This window comes from Arvicola amphibius, chromosome 15, assembly GCF_903992535.2.
Source record: "Arvicola amphibius chromosome 15, mArvAmp1.2, whole genome shotgun sequence".
Lineage (NCBI taxonomy): Eukaryota > Metazoa > Chordata > Mammalia > Rodentia > Cricetidae > Arvicola > Arvicola amphibius.
In genome coordinates this window covers 33,778,244-33,799,378 of record NC_052061.1, presented here as the reverse complement: position 1 = coordinate 33,799,378, position 21,135 = coordinate 33,778,244, and the positions used below count along the sequence as shown (strand labels likewise).

Sequence of the window (21,135 nt, the reverse complement as noted above, 5' to 3'; positions counted from 1 at the left end):
TAAGAGGAAAGTTCATAGCAGTAAGTGCCCACATAAAGAAAACAGAGAAAGCTCACATTAGAGACTTAATAGCATACCTGAAAGATCTAGAAAAAAAGAAGCAAACTCATCCAGGAGGAGTAGAAGACTGGAAATAATCAAACTGAGGGCTTAAATCAACAGAATAGAAACAAAGAAAACAATACAAAGAATCAATGAATCAAAGATCTGGTTCTCTGAGAAAATCAACAAGATTGACAAACCCCTATCCAAACTAGTCAAAAGGCAGAGAGAGAACACTCAAATTCACAAAATCAACAGACACTGAGAAAATTCAGAGAATCATTAGGTCTTACTACAAAAGCCTGTGCTCCACAAAATTAGAAAATGTAAAAGAAATGGACATTTTTTTAGATAAATACCATATACCAAAATTAAATTGAGACAAGGTGAGCAATTTAAATAGACCTATAAGTTGTGAGGAAATAGAAGCTGTCATCAAAAACCTCCCAACCAAAAAAAGCCCAGGACCAGATGGTTTTAGTGCAGAATTCTACCAGAACTTCCAACAAGAGCTAATACCTATACTCCTCAATGTGTTCCACATAATAGAAACAGAAGGGTCATTGCCAAAGCCTTTTTATGAAGCTACAGTTACCCTGATAGCAAAACCTCAACCAAGAAAGATAATTACAGACCAATCTCACTCATGAACATCGATGTAAAAATTCTCAATAAAATACTGGCAAACTGAATCCAAGAACACATCAAAAAATCATCCATTAAAATCAAGTAGGCTTCATCCCAGTGATGCAGGGCTGGTTCAATATATGAAAATCTATCAATGTAATCCATCATATAAATAAACTGAAAGAAAAAACATGATCATCTCATTAGATGCTGAAAAAGCATTTGACAAAATGCAACACCCCTTCATGATAAAGGTCTTGGAGAGATTAGGGATTCAAGGATCATATCTAAATATAATAAAAGCAATATACAGCAAGCCGACAGCTAACATCAAATTAAATGGAGAGAAACTCAAAGCAATTCCACTAAAATCAGGAACAAGACAAGGCTGTCCACTCTCTTCATATCTCTTCAACATAGTGCTTGAAATTCTAGCAATAGCAATAAGACAACATAATGATGTCAAGGGGCTTCAAATTGGAAAAGAAGAAATAAAACCTTCATTATTTGCAGATGATATGATAGTGTGACCCCAAAAACTCTACCAGAGAACTCCTACAGCTGATAAATACCTTCAGTGGTGTGGCAGGATACAAGATCAACTCAAAAAAAAAATCAGTAGCCCTCCAATAAACAAAGGATAAAGAAGCAGAGAGGGAAATCAGAGAAACATCACCTTTCATGATAGCCACAAATAACATAAAGTATCTTGGGGTAACACTAACCAAGGAAGTGAAAGACCTATTTGACATGAACTTTAAGTCTTTGAAGATAGAAATTTAAAAAGATCCCAGAAAATGGGAAGATCTTACATGCTCTTGGATAGGAAGGATCAACATAGTAAAAATGGCAATCCTACCAAAAGCAATCTATAGATTCAATGCAATCCCCATAAAAATCACAACCCAATTCTTCACAGACCTTGAGAGAACAATAATCAACTTTATATGGAAAAACAAAAAACCTAGGATAGCCAAAACAATCCTATACAATAAAGGAACTTCCGGAGGTATTACCATCCCTGAAATCAAGCTCTATTACAGAGTTACAGTAATGAAAACAGCTTGGTATTGGCATAAAAACAGAGATGCTGACCAATAAAATTGAAGACCCAGATATTACTCCACAACTATGAACACCTGATTTTTGACAAAGAAGCTAAAATTATACAATGGAAAAAAAGAAAGCATCTTTAACAAATGGTACTGGCATAACTGGATGTCAACCTGTAGAAGAATGAAATTGATCCATATCTGTCACCATGCACAAAACTCAAGTCCAAATGGATTAAAGACCTCAATATAAATCTGACCACACTGAACCTGATAGAGAAGAAAGTGGGAAGTAGCCTTAAATGCATGGGCACAGGAGACAACTTCCTAAGTATAACCCCAGTAGCCCAGAGGATTATATAAGACCAGGGCACGATAACAAGACCCATATCTCAGAAACAAAACAAAAAAACTATAACCACAGCAACTTACAAACAGTAAAAAAAAATCCATAGTTTTATAGATTGAGAAATCCAGGGTCAAGATGCCCAGAGATTTGCTGTGTGGTGAGAAACAGGTCTTTGGCTGGAGGTCTCAAGGATTTTTTCTTGTTGCCCTCTTCTGGTAGAATGTGTAAACAATGGCTTTCCTAGGACAGCATTAAGTCCCTGCTGACTTGAACTGGGGACAGGGAAGATTTTCCCCTTAGTGAGACTAACCATGCAGGTTGTTTCCATTCTCTGTGTAGAGCATTTATTGACGTTCCTGCTGCTAGCTTGCCTCTGCTTTTCAGTTCTGCACATACACACTAAATTTCCAATAGGGAGTCAGAATATGTTTTTAATAATTATCTCATTTTGAGTGGCATGAGTGTGGATTGTTTTTGTGGGGCTAGGACTTGATCTTAGGGCTTGTGTGTGTTAGGCAAGAGCTCTACCCGTGAACTATAGTGTCAGGCTACTGTGGACTGCTTAGATGCAAGTCATCTCTTTTAGATATTGCTGGGAACAGGGAAAAAGCACCTTGTCTTAAGCACTAACATTTTGACTTCAGACTCCGTTTTACCTACAGGGTGAAACAAAGTTTAGGTTCCCAAGCCCTAGGGGAACTGGGAACCTCCCAATAGCTGACCTAGCTCTTCCTTAAACCATAGAAACAGTTGTTATGCATTTTCAGTTCTCTAGAAACATTACGTCTGTTTCTAACAACAGAAGGAACAAATGAATCTGATTGGTTGAACCAAGAGGCTTACATTGTATGTCGGTTGACAATGATGGAATATTTGAGGAAGCCCCTAATCTCTAAGTCCTGATTGGTGAAAATTGTAACTGTAACTTAGCAACAAATGTTTGCGATTTTTGTGCTTAAATACTTGCTTCAGCTGCCATTCAGGATAGCAGTTCAGCTTCTGAGTCTGTCCTGCGGCCCTGATCTATCAGCCTCCTCCCCTCCCTCCCCTCTTCTTTTTGTTGCCCTGCATTAAATCTTGCCTTGTGGTAACTTCCTGTGTCTGCTTGGGTTGATTTGGAGCCTCGTTCTATGGTTTAGAAAGTCTGAGAAAATTCTCAAGTACAACTGCCACAACATCAGATCTAGAGCACTCCCCGCTACTTCCCAAAGGACTTTCTTCAGGCCCCTTTGCTCTCATTCACTACCTTTGACCCTGTTTCAAAGTAAACATGGCATTACTTTATGTTGCTATGTTGGGGCTTGTCTCCAATCCAGTATAAATATTTGTGACTGGCTAGGTCCCTTTGAATAATGCTTTCATTTCCTTTCATTGTGGAATATCTTCCAAGTGTGCACACTACATTCTATCCACTCACCCAATCTATGCACAACCGTTTCACTTGCTAATTTGTTCTTTTTTGAGACAAGTTCTCTATGTAGCCCAGGTGGGCCCTGAACTCATGATTACACGCTTGGCTTCCTGAGTGGCTGAATTATAGACATGGGCCATTCTTCTTTTATTTGTGTTTTAATAATGCTGATTCTCACACATGATTTCTTGTGATTACATGTATTCATTTTTTTTGGATTTATAACTTAGAGCAGAATTGCTAAGTCATGAGACACATTTGTTAAACAATTAAAGAAGCTCTGAGACTAAAGATGCAGCAGGGGTAGAAGGCTTCTCCTATGTACAAGGCCATGGGTGCGATGCTCAACACCATTAAAAAAATAAAATAAAGTCAGATCAGATGACATAGGCTTTCAATCCTAGCTACTCAAAGGACTGAGGTCAGGGTACACAAGTTAAGACCTTCCTGAACTATAGAAAAAACTCCAGGCTAGGTTGGAAAATTTAACTGTAGTCTGTCTCCACATAACAGCTACAAAAATGGCACACACCTTTAATCTCAGTACTGGAGCAGCAGAGGTAAGTGGATCTCTGAGTTGAGGCCAGCCTGGTCTATAGCATGAGTTCCAGGACAGCCAGGTCTACACAGAGAAGCTCTGCCTAGTACAAAAAAAGATTTAAAAAATCTGATTTGATTTAGTGAAAAAAAGGAGGAGGAGGAGGAGGAGGAAGAAGAAGAGGAGGAGGAGGAGGAAGAAGAAGAAGAAGAAGAAGAAGAAGAAGAAGAAGAAGAAGAAGAAGAAGAAGAAGAAGAAGAAGAAGAAGAAGAAGAAGAAGGGATTGTGGGATCAGGGTCATCTTGGGAGTGATGAAGGCAAGGATGATTTGACACATTGTATTCATGTATGAAATTAGCAAAAACTTTAAAAATCTCAAGGTTCTGGGACCACAGCTCAGAGGTAGAGCACTTGTCTGACACATGTAAGACCCTGGACCTAATTCTCTGTCCCCTCTTTAGAAGCTTTGGGATAATTGTCTACATTGACTGTTGGATGTCAAATCTCCATGTCCATCTCTTACCAAACGCCAACTTTCCCATGTCTACAAACGACTGAGAAGACTTCTGATGAGTCTCAGCCCTGCTGTCTTCATCAATTCGAGCTGCTAACTAATTCATTCTTGGGACAGATGTCTGTGGCTCAGTTCCTTGGAAGACTAAAGCAAGAGGGTTTGGTGATCTCCGGAACTAAGGATATATATATATATATATATATATATATATATATATATATCATATATATAATATATATTACAACTCAATAGTATATATGCTATATACATATATGAACATGTATGTATCATAACATACATGGGTTTTTTTTTTGGTTTTTCGAGACAGGGTTTCTCTGTGGCTTTGGAGCCTGTCCTGGAACTAGCTCTTGTAGACCAGGCTGGTCTCGAACTCACAGAGAACATACATGGTTTATAAACAATAGAAGTGTATTCATGGTTTCAGAGACCATGAAGCTCAAAGTGAACATGCCAGCCTATTGGTTATGTGGTGAGGGCTAACTCTCTATGAGAAAGATAGAACCTTGTGTCTTCAACTGGGCAGATGGCACAACTAATGGCGTTCAAGATCTGACTACATTGTGTTCATACATGAAATTAACAAAGAGTAAATACCACCCCAAGGTTCTGGGAATGTAGTTCAGTGGTAGAGTGTTGACAGAGGTTTCTGTCTCACCTGGTCCTACAGCCGTTTGGTCCTAAATAAACACACAGAGGTCTGCATTAGTTAGAAACTTGTTGGCCCTGTAGCTCAGGCTTTTCTTATCAACTAACTCTTACATCTTATATTAGCCAATTATTCTTGTCTATGTTAGCCATGTGACTTAGTACCTTTCTCGGCAAGACAGTCACATCTTGCTTCCTCTGCATCTGGGTCACAACTACAGACTGAGCTTCCCTCTTTTCAAAATTTTTCTGTTCTCATTGTCCCACCTATACTTCCTGCCTGGCTACTGGCCAATCAGCATTTTATTAAAAATAATACAAGTGACAGGATAAGAACCATTGTCCCACAGCAGTAGAGCACTTATCTAGCTTGTGTAAGACCCTAGATCCAATCCTCTGTCCTGGCTTCTTTTTGACCTCCTGGTCTCCTGTGACAGCCCCTAACGACCCAATGCTTACATCTCATTGAAAACTAAGCTTGAATTTAGGCATTTCATGCATAAATGTAAGAACATAGCAGCTACAAATCCCCATACCAGCCACCAAATTGTGAACAACAGAAAATGCCTCTACCTGTTGTGTTTGTAAATCAAATGTCACCTACAATATTTACTATTTACTATCAATGCTGTCTATTTCTGTTCCAAGGTAGCAAGTGGTATGTTTTATGAGAAGTAGGTCTGGGTATCTATTAGGTTTTCCCTTCCCTCTACTGCTCCCGGTTTCTCCCACCTCCCCTCCCACTTGGATCCACTTTCTTTCTTCTCTCATTAGAAAAGAATCCTAAGAGATAATATCAAAATATAACAAAAAATGCAATAAGATAAATCAAAAACTATCACATAGAAGTTGGACAGAACAAACCAATGAAGGAAAAGAACCCATGAGAAGGTACTAGAATCAAACCCACTCACGCACAAACTCAGGAATCCCATAAAAACACTAAGTTTGAAAGCAGAGTGTATACTGAGAGGACCTAGTACAGACCTGTGCATGCTGTGTCGGTCTCTGTGAGTTTGCATGAGTTTTGCTCATGTTGATTTAGATGGCCTAGTGTTCTTGGTGTCCTCCATCCCCTCTGGCTCTTACAGTCTTTCTGCCTCCACTTCTGCAGGGTTCAATGAGCTCTGAGGGAAGGATTTGATGGAAACACCCCATTTAGGGCTGAGTGTTCCAAGCTCTCACAATCTGTATAATATCTGGCTGTGGGTTAGTACATTTGTTCCTATCTGCAGTAGGAGGATATTTCTCTGATAACTACTGAGCAAGGCACTAATCTATGAGTATAGCAGAATATTTCTAGACATCATATAATCACTATACTCTTTTTTAAATTTTTCCTTTTCCAGACCAGTAGCACTTGGTTTTAGGCTAGATCCCTGGTAGATCTAGTTCTTGGTCACCCAAGAAGTGTTGATCATGGGTTCCATCTTGTGGAGTGGCCTTAAGTCATCAGATATTGGTTGGTGACTCCCACAAGCTTTGTGCCACCTCTGCCCTAGCGTATCTTGCAGGTGGGACATCATTGTTGATCAAAGGGTTTGTGGCTGGTTTGGTGTTTACATTTCCTTTTTGTTATACCAGAGACACTAGAATGTAGTTGTGAAGGCTCTATGTAAGCACCAGCTGGACTTTTCCAAGCTCAATGAACTCTGTAGGTATTGTCTTCAGCAGTGGGCCTTGCTTGGTTGGAGAGAATACCCTATAGTATTGGCAATGACCTGGATTCTTTGGGGATTCCCATGGACTTTTTTGGCCAAATAATTCAATTAGATGTAACCCAATTCTGGTATTGGAAGCTTCATTTAATGAAAAAAGAAGGCCACCTGGGGCTTTGTCTCCCTCATATTTTGACAATTTTGTTTAGATCATTTTCATTTATATATGAAATATATATGAGATTGTATGTATAAATATATATATATATATGAAGTACATATTAGGGAGTATCTAATGTATTAGATTACTATGATCTCCCTCAAATGCCCCTTGTTTTGGCTGTCTCTCCCCATATTCCCTCCCTCAACCCCCTCCAATGATCCCCACCACTTGAACCTTCCATTCCAGCCCCCCACCCTTCCATAATTATCGACTACATTTCCCTTTTCTGATGAGATCACTCTGTTCCCTCTAGTCCCTGCTCTATTCCTACCCTCTGTGGATCCACAGATTGTAGCTTGGTTATCATTGACTTAACAGCTAATGTTCATGTATAAGCAAATACATACAATATTTGCCTTCCTGGATCTAGGGTACCACACTCCGGATAATTTTTTTCTAGTTTCATTCATTTGCCTGCAAATTTCAGGGTGTCATATCTTTGAACAACTGAGTAATACTCTATTATGTAACTGTACCACAGTTTCTTTATCCATTTATCTGTTGGGGGAATCTGGGTGGTTTCCAACTTCTATTATGCCTGGAGAGCAGCAATGAAGATGGTTGAGCAAGTGTGTCTGTAGTAGGATGAAGCATCTTTTGGGCATATACCCAGGAGTGGTATAGCTGGATCTTAAGGTAGATCTATTGCCATCTTCCCAGGGATCTGCTACACTGATTTTCATAGTGGTTGTACAAGTTTGCACTCCCACCAGCAGTGGATGAGTGTCCCTCTTGCTTCACATCCTCACCAGCATGAGCTGTCGCTTGTTTTGTTGATCTCAGCCATTCTCACAGGTGTAAGATGAAATGCCAAGGCAGTTGTGATTTGCATTTCCCTGAGGCCTAAAGATGTTAACATTTATTAAGTGCTTCTTAGCCATTTGAGTTTCCTCTATTGAGAATTATCTGTTTAGATCTGTGCCCCATTTTTAATTGGGTTTATTTGTTTTCTTGATATCTAGTTTCTTAATTATTTAAATATTTCGAATATTAGCTCCCCATCAGATGTGGAGTTGGTAAAAAATGTTGTCCCATTTTCTAGGCTGCCACTTTGTATGATTGATGGTGTCCCTTGCCTTACAGAAGCTTTTCAGTTTCATGAGGTCCTACTTATTAATTGTTGATCTTAGTACCTGTGTTGATGGGGTTCTTTCCAAAAAAAGTTTTTTCCTGTGCTAATGAGTTCAAAGCTATTTTCTCTTCTATCAGATTCAATGCATCTGATTTTAGGTTGAGTTCTTTGATTCACTGGGAGTTACGTTTTATTCAGAATGATAATCATGGACCTATTCACATTCCTCTTCATGCAGCCAGCCAGTTTGACCAGCACGGTTTGTTGAAGATGCTGTGTTTTTCCAGTGTGCACTTCTGCCCTCTTTGTCAGAAATCAGGTGTCCATAGGTGTATGAGCTTATATCTGGGCATTCAATTCAATTCTATTGATCAACATGTCTGTTTTGTGCCAATACCATGCTTATTTATTACTATAGCTCTGCAGTGCTACTTGAAATCAGCAATGGTGATGCCTCCAGCTGTTCTTTTATTATTCAGGATTGTTTTAACTATTTTTAGTTTTTTGATTAATCAATCAATTAATTATTTTTCCCAGCATGATCACAAGATCCCTCCCTGTCTTTCTCCTCCCAGACCCTCCTCCCAACTTCTCCCTCTTCTGCATTCATTCCCTCTCTCTTTCCTTCAGAAAAGTACAGAGCTTCCTTATATATCAGTTAGCCATGGAATATCAAGTTGCAGCAAGAGTAGGCACCTCCTCTCCTAATTAAGGCTGGACTAGGCAACCCAGCAGGTGGCAAGGGTCCTAAGAGCAGGCAACAGAGTCAAAGGCAGCCCCCACTCCCTCTGCCAGGAGTTCCACTAGAAGACCAAGCCACATAGCCACACATGTGCAGAGGGTCCAGGTCAGCCCCATGGCTAGCTTGAGGATTTTGTGTGTGTGTTTGTGTGTTTCTATATCTGGTTGAAAACTGCCCTTTTCAGTTCTGTGAAGAATTGCCTTAGAGTTGTGGTGGAAGTTGCACTGAATCTACAGACTCCTTTTCATAGAATGATCATGTTTATTAAGCTAATCCTATTAAACCATGGTCTTTCTGTCTTCTGATACGCTCTTCAGTTTCTTTCTCCAGTGACTTGAGGGTTTTAATCATACAAGTCTTTCACTTGCTTGATTAGAGTTGCCTCAAAATATTTTATATTATTTGAGACTACTGAGAAAGATATTTCCTTGATTTATTTCTCAGTCCATTTGTCCTTTGTATATAGGAGAGCTACTGATTTTGTGAGTTAATTTTATATTTTGTTACTTTGCTGAAAGTGTTTATCAGCTGTAGGAGTTTCCTGGTCGGATTTTTCAGGTCACTTATGTATACTATCATATCATCAACATCTATAAGTACTTAGGCTCCTTCCTTTCCAATTTATATCTCCTTGATTTCCTTAAGTTGTCTTATTGCTAGCTTAGAATTCAAGTACTATATTAAATACGTAAGGAGACAGTGGACAACCTTGCCTTGTTCCTGATGCAACAGCTTTGATCTTCCACTTCATTTAAGGTCATGTCGGCTATGGGCTTGCTGTAAACTGCCTTTATTATTTTGAGGTGTGTTCCTCGGGACTTTTATCATGAAAGGTGAAGCACAATTAATAAAAACTCAGAGACAGAAAGTGGGGTTCTACACGGGGATCAGAAAAGCAAAACAGCCAACCACTGGCTCTTACCTCTATGTCAGTCCAAAATGGCCATCCTGGCTCCAAGAATATCAGAATGAGACTGAGATTGAGGGCTGTCTCCTCCCGTTTTATTTTCCTCTCTAGGTCTGGGATTAAAGGTGTGTACCACTGGGATTAAAGGAATGCTCCCTGCATAATTCTTGTACTGTTGTTGTACAACATGTCTGGATGTGGGCAGACGGACTCCCAAATGAGCACAGTAGCAAGCATAGGGACAGATGGGAATGCCTTATGTTGTGTATTTTGAAAATATTTTTATTTTGATAAAGGGTTTCAATATGTTGGACTGATTGTCCTAAAATTCCCTCATAGCCCAACATGTCCAAAACACAGTCCTCTTGTCTAGGGTCTTGAGATTACAGTGGTGTGCATCTACTCCCTGACCTGGGAAAACTGGTACCAGTTCTTTCTTCATTTGTTGTTTTAAACCAATCTAACATCATCATCCAAGTGATGTTTCTTGCAGTACCCTCTCTGACCACCAGGAGGCAGGAGAGCTATGAGAATACTATTTGCCTGGCCTCTACAGCTGGGCAGAGGAGCTGTGCCTGATACTTCCACAGGAGCCTGAGGGCATTACTGAGCTCCCGCTGTATACACATCTCTGTGAGGTGTGCACTTCTGCTGATGCACAGAACACTTCGCCAAGGCAGTTTTAGACACTATGTAACCCTCTCATTGGAAAGCTTCATCATCAAATGATTTCTATACAAACAAATTAACCTTTTACCAGAGTAACTTGGTAAATTTCGTAAGAGGATGAGGTGAGCAACAATCCACACTTGAAGGATGAAAATAATTCTTTCACTGGAAAAATTTGGCTCACGGTCTTATAAATATATCAAGCATAGGCTTTTGATATCAATATTTTGTTCCCATTTGGCTAAGGACCTGAGAGCAGAAATGCTGAGTCACATAACACAGGTGTGTTTGACTTTTTGTTTTGTTTTTGCTTTTATTGTTTTTTTTGTTTGGTTGGATGGTTTTTTTGTTTGTTTGGGGGTTTTTTTGTTGGTGGTGGTGGTGGTGGTTTTCTCAGGCAGTGTTTCTCTGTAGCTTTGGAACCTGTCCTGGAACTAGTTCTAATAGACCAGGCTGGCCTCGAACTCACAGATATCTGCCTGCCTCTGCCCCTCGAGTGCTGGGATTAAAGGCCTGCACCAACACCACCCTGTATGTTTAACTTTCAATTAAAGTGCTAGCCTGTCTTCTATGACTATCATTTTGCATCTCTTCCAGACACGTATGAGGGTGTCAGTGACCCCATATCTTTGTGACCACTTGTCCTTATGGCTCCCAAGTCAGATGTTGTAGAATGGTGTGAAGGGTGTCTCGTTACAGGAGCTTTAATGGAGTTTGAGCCTCATCCTCCCCCTCCCACTTGCTCCTGGGCTCACTCCCTGCTTCTTCCATGAAATGCACCTGAGTGTCTTCATTCCACACATCTGCTGTGGCCTTGGCAATTACCAACACAGGGTCTGGATGACGGTGCAGAGAGTAACAAAGCACACGGGCTCCACCCTCCCCCAGCTGTCGCAGTCACTGTTCTGTTGCTGTGGAGGACACCATGACCACGACAACTGGTAACAGAAAACATTTCATTGGGGCTTCCTTCCAGTTTTAGAGGATGAGTCCATGGCCACCTTCCTGGTGGGCAGCAGGCAGCAGGCAGAGCGCTGGAGCAGTGGCTGAGAGTTTATACCCTGATCCACCAGCAGGAGGCAGACAGTTACCCTGGACCAAGTGTGGGCTTCTGAAACCTCAAACCCCACCTCCAGGGACACACCTCCCCCAACAAGGCCACACCTCCTAATCTTTTCTAAACAGTCTTCCAACTGGAAACCAAACATTCAAATATATGAGTCTCAAGGGGCCGTTTTCATTCAAACCAGCGCACCAGCTAAGCTTGGGAAATCTTGCATCAAGAAGAAGCAGCAGGAAGCTCAAGGCAGGTGAAGAAGCTGATTCCTTGACCCTGAAGACCTCTCAGCCCAACAACCAATCATGTTTAGTCAAGCAATTGAGGGCAGGGAAAGCAGCAGCCAGTAACAGCTGGGACCACAGACTGGACAGCGTTGCATTGGAGTTGCTACATTAAAACAGTGTAGCAAGCTTGGATAGGGAAAGGCATGGCTGTGCCATGCTCAGAGAAACGGACAAGCACCAAGGAGGAAGTCAGCAGTGTTAAACCCTGGATCCATAGATTATCATGTCTGCAAAGACAGACGGAAAGTAAATACTCAGATGGCCCTGCAGGCTGACATTGATCCTTTATCACTTCCTCCAAGACATCAGCTGGGCTTTGTGGGATCCTAATCCTGTACTCTTCACTGTGTCCTGCCAGGATTCTTCGTGACTATTAAACTCCTGATACAGACTTGTATCTTCAGCTTGATTGTAGACTCTGAGAGCCCAGGCTGTCCCCAGTGTTGGAATGAACAGGGACCCATTAAGTGTTTGTTAAGTAGAGGCCAGGAACTGGGGACTCAATGGATAGAGGAACTTTCTAGAAGGCCAGAGGACTTGAGTTGGATCTCCATACCCACATAGTGAGAGGAGAGATCTCACTGGCAGTTTTCCACAGGGATGCCATGTAAACACATACACAATAAAAAAAAAAAAACAAGAAAAAATTGAAAGTGTTTCTCAAGTAGGTAAAGAACTAGGAAGTTGATTTCAATAGGAGTTTGCTTCAAGAGGAAACAGATTACCGAGGCAGAGTGAATGGGGATCTGACTGAAAAGTGCCAGAGTTGCAGTGTGTCGGTGAAGCAGCCACGACCTGTGCAGAGGAGTCCGTGGATCCTAAGATCACGGGGACTGTCACATTCTGATTCCTCTCCATCTGGGGTATCTTCAGGATTTACCTACTCAGATGAGCCCCCCTGGCTTCTCTTTTTGTCTCCTGACATCTGAGCACTGAGAACAAGGACAGCCGTCACGGTTTGAGGTCACTTGAGTTTTCATACAGGACTCCTGATATCACAGAATTGCTTTAGATGCCATGATATCTCTTTCTAGGAGGCCAAAGAGCAAGAACAAAGATTGCTTTCCTACCGGCTGGCCTTCACCTCTTTGACAATAAGAACTTTGCCCCACCCTGCTGAGTTTCTGCCTACTTCATTTTAGGTCCAACGTCCTGCCTGCGCAAGTCCCACATATTCTGTTTCCTGTCCATGACACACAGCTATCCTGTAGCAACACGGACTCAGACTAGGAGCTGACCATGAAACTGGAAAGACTTCCTGGCTGGTTGAAGGCTGTGACCTGTGGGCTCCTGCTTCTCTTCCTGCATGTACAAGGTGAGACTCCTTTAGTGAGCACTGAGGACCAGGGTCAGGGCTGCCCAGATCTGCGGAGTGGGCAGCTCATTTTACAGGAGGGAAGGAACCAACAAGGGAGCAGTTGGTAAAGATGGGAGATAAAAGGGTGGGAATTGTGTGTCTCCCAGTGCCCCCAGCAAAACCCACACAATGAGCCCTGCAGCACACAGAGGCTAGAGATGTCCTTACCAAAACAGCTGTCCAGGATAAGGAGGTCTGAGCAGCAATGGACCTGAGGATTAGGGGAAAGAACAAAGGGGATATTTCCTTCCTCTGTGCGCGTGTGTAGCTGCTACAGAATGCTGGATGATCATGAAAATAACACATCCATGCTGCCAAGTGACTCTGAGATGTCTCCTTGTTGGTCACACACTTGCACAGCCACCACTCAAAGGGAACTTGAGCTATGTTCCTGGTGATCCGGGCGATAAAGGACTCCTATCCCCACATCTCATAGCTAAACCCAGGCACCCCAGATTCCCTTCCCCGTGGACCCTAGAGAAAATGAGGTGGGAAACAATAGCATGGTAGCAGCTGCCTGGGCAGAACTAACCCTGATGGCCTCTCTCCCAGGCCAGGACTCAGCCAGCCCCATCAGGAACACACACACAGGCCAGGTTAGAGGAAGCTTCGTCAAGGTGAAAAACACTGAAGTTGGTGTCCACAGCTTCCTGGGAATCCCCTTTGCCAAGCCACCTGTGGGACCACTGCGCTTTGCACCCCCTGACGCCCCTGAACCGTGGAGTGGTGTGAGAGATGGGACCTCCTATCCAGCCATGTAAGTTCTGGGGTTCAGAGGACTTTTAGGATCTGAGGTGAGAATGTGCTCTGAGCACTGGGCCAGAATGAAAGGCTTCCTTCATCCCAACATAATAGAAGTTTTCTCTCTGGGATGTGTAGTCTGGATTGCATTTTCAGATGCATGACTAAGGCTTCTAACAAGGCAACTTTGCCAATCTTCTGGGTCATAGTCCAGTTCCTATAGGGAGTTGTCTCTCAGTTTTGCAGTGAGAAAGAGATTTTTTTTAAAAAAAAAAAAAAAAAAGGTTCCCAGATTCAGATTGTGCCAAGTGATCTCTGCCACCATGGAAGAGATCCAGGGACGAGGGCCAATATAAGCACATTAACCAGCCAAAGCCCAGGGTTTAGTGCCAAGTACTGTAAGTCTCTCAGGAGGGCATCAGGGATGTGTCCTTAGGAACTCCATCCTCAGCACTCACTGGGACAATCCATAGAGCCAAGTGCCATTGTTTAAAGAAATGTCTAAAAGCTTCCTCTAGAAACTACATGGGAATGCGAACTACCCTAAGTTTCTGGATGTGGGGTGAAAACCATCCCACTACTCTTTGGGACAGTGCTGTCCACCTACTGCATAGGAGCTGTGTAGGCAGAGCACCACATTATCCGGGAATCTTCACTCTGTTTCTTGTTGCTGGGGTAACATACCTGGTAAAGTCAACTGTAGGCAGAAACAGTTTATTATGGGTCACAGTTCCACACGACCATCCATTACAAGGGGAAACTTAAAGGACCGGAACATCACAGCTTTAACATCAGAGATTAAAGAACGCATCCATACCTTTTAGTGGTCAGTTGCCTTCTCTGCTCCTTCCTAGGGAATGGTGCCGCCCAGGGTTGGGAACAGTCCTACCTAAGAAAATCCCCATAGGCTTTCCTGATCTAGACAATCTTCATTGAATCTAAGTCCCCCGGGTGATGCTATGTTGCTTCGAGTTGGAAATCAAAACTAACCACCTCAGGAGGAATTACGGATACAAAGAGAAGTGGTGACTGTCACTGTGTGCAGGAAGTTATTCTCGTTGAGCCCCCTGGAGTTCTCTAGATCCTTGGCTCAGAAAGAATAACATATACGTCCTCACCCAAGTGCAGGCGTCTCTGGAAATCCGGTTCTATCCTAGCTAACACTGAGCCTGCAGCCTTTACCTTGAAAGCACACTCATGCTTTAGCGGGACACCTTGAAGGAAAGTGGCCAAAAGTGTCTGAGAGAAAATCCATACAAAAACCCAGTTTTGACTACCAGACATCTCTGTAATAACTGTCTACCACTGTCACCAGGTGTCCACAAAATGATGATATGATAAATTCAGAGGGTCTGAAGATGAGAAAACACTTCATGCCTCCCATCTCTATGTCCGAGGACTGCCTATATCTCAACATCTACACACCAGTGCATGCCCGTGAGGGCTCCAAACTGCCTGTGAGAGTTGGGCCACGGTCAACTGGGTAGGGGTGGAGATTTCTTTCTCAGGAGGATTAGAAAGCATAAAATCAACGAGTTCCACTGCAGTGTAGACCCTAATGAGAAGTCTTTTCCTAATGTGTCCATGAGAGCCTTCTCAGTCATGGTGGGCAGCTAACCCCTGGATATAGGATGCTGAGCACTGGAACTCTGAGAGGTCAGGGGTTGTGCTCCATGGGCTCACTCAGGACTCACTCAACAAACTTGAGCCTTCAAGCCCAGGCGGGAATCCAAGGGATGAACATTGAGATAAGCCAAATTTCCAGCTTTGGGATAGTGGTTGTGCCAATGAGATTTGGTGATGCTTTTGATTCATAATCAGGAAAACTGTTACAGAGACACCCTTTTCCACACTTTTGAGGAGTCTGGGAGTGATAGTGGCATCACTCTGGACTTAAATACATTAATCCAAACTGAGATTCCTGGTACAACAGTGGGGCTTGGAAATATGCTGGTGAGACTGTGTTCCTCATCTCTGGCCTGGGTCTAAGATGCTGAGGAGTCCTGTGTGTGTTTAGCTGCACAGATAGAAAGAAGACAACAATCTGGGGGGGGCAGTCCCTCTTGAGCTTGTGCCCAATAGAAGCCTCCTGACATCTCTCTTGACTTCTCCAGGTGATGGTGTGGATCCATGGTGGCGCTCTGGTTGTAGGAATGGCCTCCATGTATGATGGATCCATACTGGCAGCCATTGAGGATGTGGTAGTGGTCACTATCCAGTACCGTCTGGGTGTCCTGGGATTCTTCAGGTGAGATGAGGGCTGGTTGGGGCAATGTTAGCTGAGAAGAACTGGACAGCCCTTTGATCCATGTCCCTCCCACTTCTCAGCACTGGAGACCAGCACGCCAGAGGCAACTGGGGCTACCTGGACCAAGTGGCCGCCCTACGCTGGGTCCAGCAGAACATTGCCCACTTTGGAGGCAACCCTGATCTTGTCACCATCTTTGGCGAGTCAGCAGGTGGTGCAAGTGTGTCTTCACATGTTGTGTCCCCCCTGTCCAAAGGACTCTTCCACAGAGCCATCATGCAGAGTGGAGTAGCCGTGTTGCCTGGTCTCATCTCCAGCTCCTCTGAAGTGGTTTATGGAGTGAGTGCACTCTATTCCTCCAGCCCTTAGCGCTCACTCTCTAGGACTCTGCTGCTGCCATCAGTCGGGAGAATGAGGACCATGGGAAGTAACTTCCCTTCAGTACTTTCTGAAAGACTCAAGGTTTAGATCCCTCACCCCTCCCCCACCCTACAGTTCTTTATACAAGGTGTGTATATTGTTTGTTCAGCAAAGCTCTACCCAGAAGCTTCCATTATTGGCAAAAGCATGTATGTGTGGGCTTGGGGGATGGTACAAGAGCCAAGAGAGCTTTCTGTGCCAGTGAGAGGATCTGAGGTCAATTCCCCAGAACACACATATATCTGGGTGTGGTTTTTCTTGTCTCTAATCCAGGAGTTCCTATAGTGAGATGGGAAACAGGGACAGGTTAATCCCTGGAAGGTTACAGACTAGCTAGACTGGTGTAGGCTGCAGCAGAGCACGAGAGTATTTCTCAAACTAGATGGAAGGTGGGAAGAGGAAGAAGGGAAGGAGAGGGGAGGGAGGGAGGAATGGAGAGAGGGAGGAAGGGAGAGAGGGAGGAAGGGAGAGAGGGAGGAAGGGAGAACTGCCACTGCTGACCAAGAGGAAAACGAGAACATACATTACACCTCATGGTGTAATATTTAGAGCAATGGCACCCTCCCGGGCCTGCGAAAACTCCTCTGCCTGGAAGACAAGGCATCCAGGCAGCCTCATCCTCTTCCCTTTCCAGACTGTGGCCAATCTATCTGATTGTGCAGCTGTGGACACAGAGACGCTAGTGCGCTGCCTACGGGGCAAGACTGAAGCCGAGATTCTGGCTATTAACAAGGTGCGGCTGGGAAGATGGCAGCTTGCAAGGTGTGTTACAGGTAGTCCACATTAGTATATACCTAAGCGCCATGGCTTAGTATCCTTTGAGTCCTGGGCAAAATCAATACCAGAATCGGCTATTCCAAGTGCAAGGTCTCTTCAGGGGTGAGATGGGAGAGGTGTGGTGGAGAATAACCATCCTGAGACGAATTAGCAAGTGGAGAAGGGGTAGAGGAAACTCAGTGGACATCAGCATATGCATTTTATTGACCTTCAGCAGTGACTTTTACTGCCCCTCAGGTCTTCAAGGTCATCCCTGCAGTGGTGGATGGAGAGTTCTTCCCCAGGCACCCTGAGGAGCTCTTGGCCTCTGCTGAATTTCACCCTGTCCCCAGCATCATTGGTGTCAACAATGATGAGTATGGCTGGCTTCTCCCTATGGTGAGGCTCAGTTCTAATCTTCTGGGAGTCTGGGGACTCATATGGTGGGCAATGGAAACTCAGAGATTCATTGATCCATGTCCATGTCATGACATACTTAAAACCATTCTCTGTACCCCAGTTCATGGGCTCTGCTCAGAAAATGAAGGGAATAACCAGACAAACCCTGCCTGCTGTTCTGAAGAGCACAACAGCACAGATGGTGAGACTCTTGGGCCACTGCCATCACTGCAAGGACCCCTATCTAACTTTCATAAGGAGCATCTCCAGAAATGTGTGTGTATGTGTGCATGCGTGTGTACCTACCTGTGTGTTCCTCTGTGTATGCCTTGTGTGCATCTCTGTGTGTGTACCTCTGTGTGTGTGCATCTGTGTATGTGCATTGATATGTGTGTGTGCCTGTGTGTGTACCTGTATGTGTGTACCTGTGTGTGTGCATGTCTGTGTGTACCTGTGTGTGTGTGCATGTCTGTGTGTACCTGTGTGTGTGTTTATGTGTACCTGTCTATCTGAGGTCACTCCAAGCTTTCTCCATACCACACTTCTTTTGCATTTCCCCACTGAGCTTACTGCCTACACATCTTAGTGCCTGTGTCCCCTCATTCTTCTTGATTCCCGTGGTATAGATGCTGCCTCCTGAGTGTAGCGACCTGATAATGGAAGAGTACATGGGGGACACTAAGGACCCACAGACCCTCCAAATACAGTACACAGAGATGATGGGAGACATCACATTTGTGGTCCCTGCACTCCAAGTAGCACATTTTCAGCGTGAGTACATCTGTAACAAGATTAAGGGAAGAAGCTCAGACAGTGGGTCCCAGGTGAGCTCTGTAATATCCAGGCTCGACCTGTGTCTGAATCAGATCTCTGGTTCCAAACAACTGAGTCTTTTTTATTAATTTATTCTCTCATATATTACATCCCAACCACAGTTTCCACTCCCTTCTCTCCCCCCAGTCTCTCTGCCCCTCCTACCTCCCCATCTACTCCTCCTCTGTTTCCCTTCAGAAAATGACCGGCCTCCTAAGGATATCAGCCAAACATAACATTTCAAGTTGCAATAAGACTAGGTACCTCCCCTCATATTAAGGCTGCATGGAACAACCCAGTGGGAGGAAAAGGGTCCCAAAAGCAGGCAGCAGAGTCAGAGACAGTCCCCAATCCCTCTGTTAGGAGTTCCACAAAAACACCAAGCTATGCCACTATGACATATATGCAAAGGACCTAGCTTAGACCCACACAGGCTCCCTGTTGGTTGGTTCAAAACCGAGAGTCTTTACTGAGTAAATCCTTATGTTGAGTGTGAGAGAATGACATCTTATCCAGTTACAGGGGAGGAAGTGACTGAGTGATACTCTGTGACTTGACCATACTACTCAGCTGTGGAATGCAGAGTCATTATTTAACAGGGGATTTCCCATAGCCACAGCCAATGCTCCATGTTGGAGCTCCACACTCAACTGTTGTGACTCCAGATCACTTGAAACCAAGCTGTCTTGTCACCAAATGTGTGTCACACAGTTCTAGGCAAAGTGCTTCCATGTCACCACAGGTCCTCTCCCCCAGGTTCCCACGCTCCTGTCTACTTCTATGAGTTCCAACATCGGCCCAGCTTCTTCAAGGATATCAAGCCACCCCACGTCAAGGCTGACCATGGTGATGAGGTTCCTTTTGTCTTTGGGTCCTTCTTCTGGGGCGTGAAAAGTGAGTCTTCCTTATTTCCCATGAGTTGAATGTGGTCTCAGATGGCTCTCTGGGGGACTTCTGAGCTCTCAGTCCATTTGAAGAAACCTGTATACAGATATAGATATAGATGATATAGATAGATATAGATATAGATGATATAGATATAGATATAGATGATATAGATATAGATATAGATATAGATATAGATATAGATATAGATATAGATACAGATGATATAGAGATAGAGATAGAGATGTGTAGATAGATAGATAGATAGATAGATAGATAGATAGATAGATAGATAGATATGGTTGAGAATCTGGACCCGTCCCAGTCTAGCCTATACTGGGGAAGACAGCACATCGAGTCAAGAATTCAATTAGAGGCTTCCATGGATGGTGGATACTGTAAATAGTGAAGATGGGAGGTAGCAAAGCCAATAGTTTGGGGTCAGACAACAGTTGGAATCGTGAGTCTGAAGCATGAGTTGGCAGTTCCATGGGGTGGCCTAACTTGGACATTTGTCTTCCTCATGACTCCAGTTGACCTCACTGAGGAGGAAGAGCTACTGAACAGGAGGATGATGAAGTACTGGGCCAACTTTGCAAGACATGGGTGAGAACACACCTCTCTCTCATCTTCCAGGTGTGGGACCCTTTAGAGGACTCCTTTTTGGGTGGAGGACTTCTTATTGTGCATAGATATTTCATCACATGATGGAGTCTTCTCTACCCACTTACACACTTATACAGACACTTTGTGGGTGTCAGATACTGGTCATCTCACAGTGACCTGGCTCATGAGCCATAGTGCTAGGGGACTGTTCTTTAGATCTTACCTCTCAGAGGGAGACATAAAACAGGTCAAGTATTTGTCTCCCATCTAAAGCAGAAACCAGAGTGTGGCACCTGTATCCCTTCAAGTGTGTGTGTGTGTGTGTGTGTGTGTGTGTGTGTGTGTGTGTATGTACATACCTGTGTTCCTGTGTGTGTAACCCTGTGTGTACCCATGTGTGTGTGTACATCTGTGTGTGTCCCATCAGCCCCTGTCCCATCAGCTCCTTCACCACCGGCCAAATTGTTCCACTGCCCTGACCCAAATCGGGGGGGGGGTCAGACTTTGGATCAGGGTGACCTCACCCTTCCTTGCTGGCCGGCATATCCACAGGAACCCTAACAGTGAGGATCTACCCCACTGGCCCATGATGGACAATGATGAGCCATACCTGCAGCTGGACCTCCAGCCTGCTGTGGGCCGAGCCCTGAAGGCCAGAAGGCTGAAGTTCTGGACCCAGACTCTGCCTCAGAAGATCCAGGAGCTAAAGGGATCTCAGGAGAGGCACAAAGAGTTGTAGTACTCTGTGTGAAGAAAGGCATTGGGCTTCATAGACATGTGGGTTCTGTCCGAGGTTTGGACAGCTTTTTGATCCTAACATTCACATAACCATTCCTAACATATACAGCCGCCCCTTTTACCAATCCGCATGACAAGACGTCTGCATGTCTCTCCTTCACAAAACACTGCTGTTCTTCTGGTTGACCCACTCAATAAAAGTTCTTGTAACAATGCGGAATATGGATTTTGAGCCCCGAAGTCCCACGGTCTTCACAAATTCAGGTAGCTGTTCCAAACAGATCACTAACAGCCAGCAGGTCTTGTGATACATATCTGTGGCTCCAGCTACTCAGAAACTGAGACAGGAATATTGAAT

General features: G+C 43.9%; 1 protein-coding gene across 2 annotated transcripts; it reads left to right on the top strand.

Moving 5' to 3' along the window:
• Positions 1 to 12,936: 12,936 nt before the first annotated feature.
• LOC119801812 (pyrethroid hydrolase Ces2e-like) lies at positions 12,937 to 20,990 on the top strand. 2 transcript variants are annotated; one of them, XM_038312481.1, is made up of 12 exons: positions 12,937 to 13,129; positions 13,724 to 13,928; positions 15,228 to 15,369; positions 16,027 to 16,160; positions 16,241 to 16,499; positions 17,215 to 17,353; positions 17,575 to 17,735; positions 17,857 to 17,937; positions 18,362 to 18,506; positions 19,305 to 19,442; positions 19,967 to 20,039; positions 20,592 to 20,990. In XM_038312481.1, the coding sequence occupies exons 1-12, from the start codon at positions 13,054 to 13,056 to the stop codon at positions 20,776 to 20,778; spliced, it is 1,740 nt and encodes a 579-aa protein (XP_038168409.1). In that variant the 5' UTR covers positions 12,937 to 13,053; the 3' UTR covers positions 20,779 to 20,990. The 2 variants fall into 2 exon arrangements, with proteins under 2 accessions (XP_038168409.1, XP_038168410.1); XM_038312482.1 differs by having other exon boundaries at positions 12,938 to 13,129; positions 17,215 to 17,313; positions 17,595 to 17,735.
• The last annotated feature ends 145 nt before the right edge of the window (positions 20,991 to 21,135 follow it).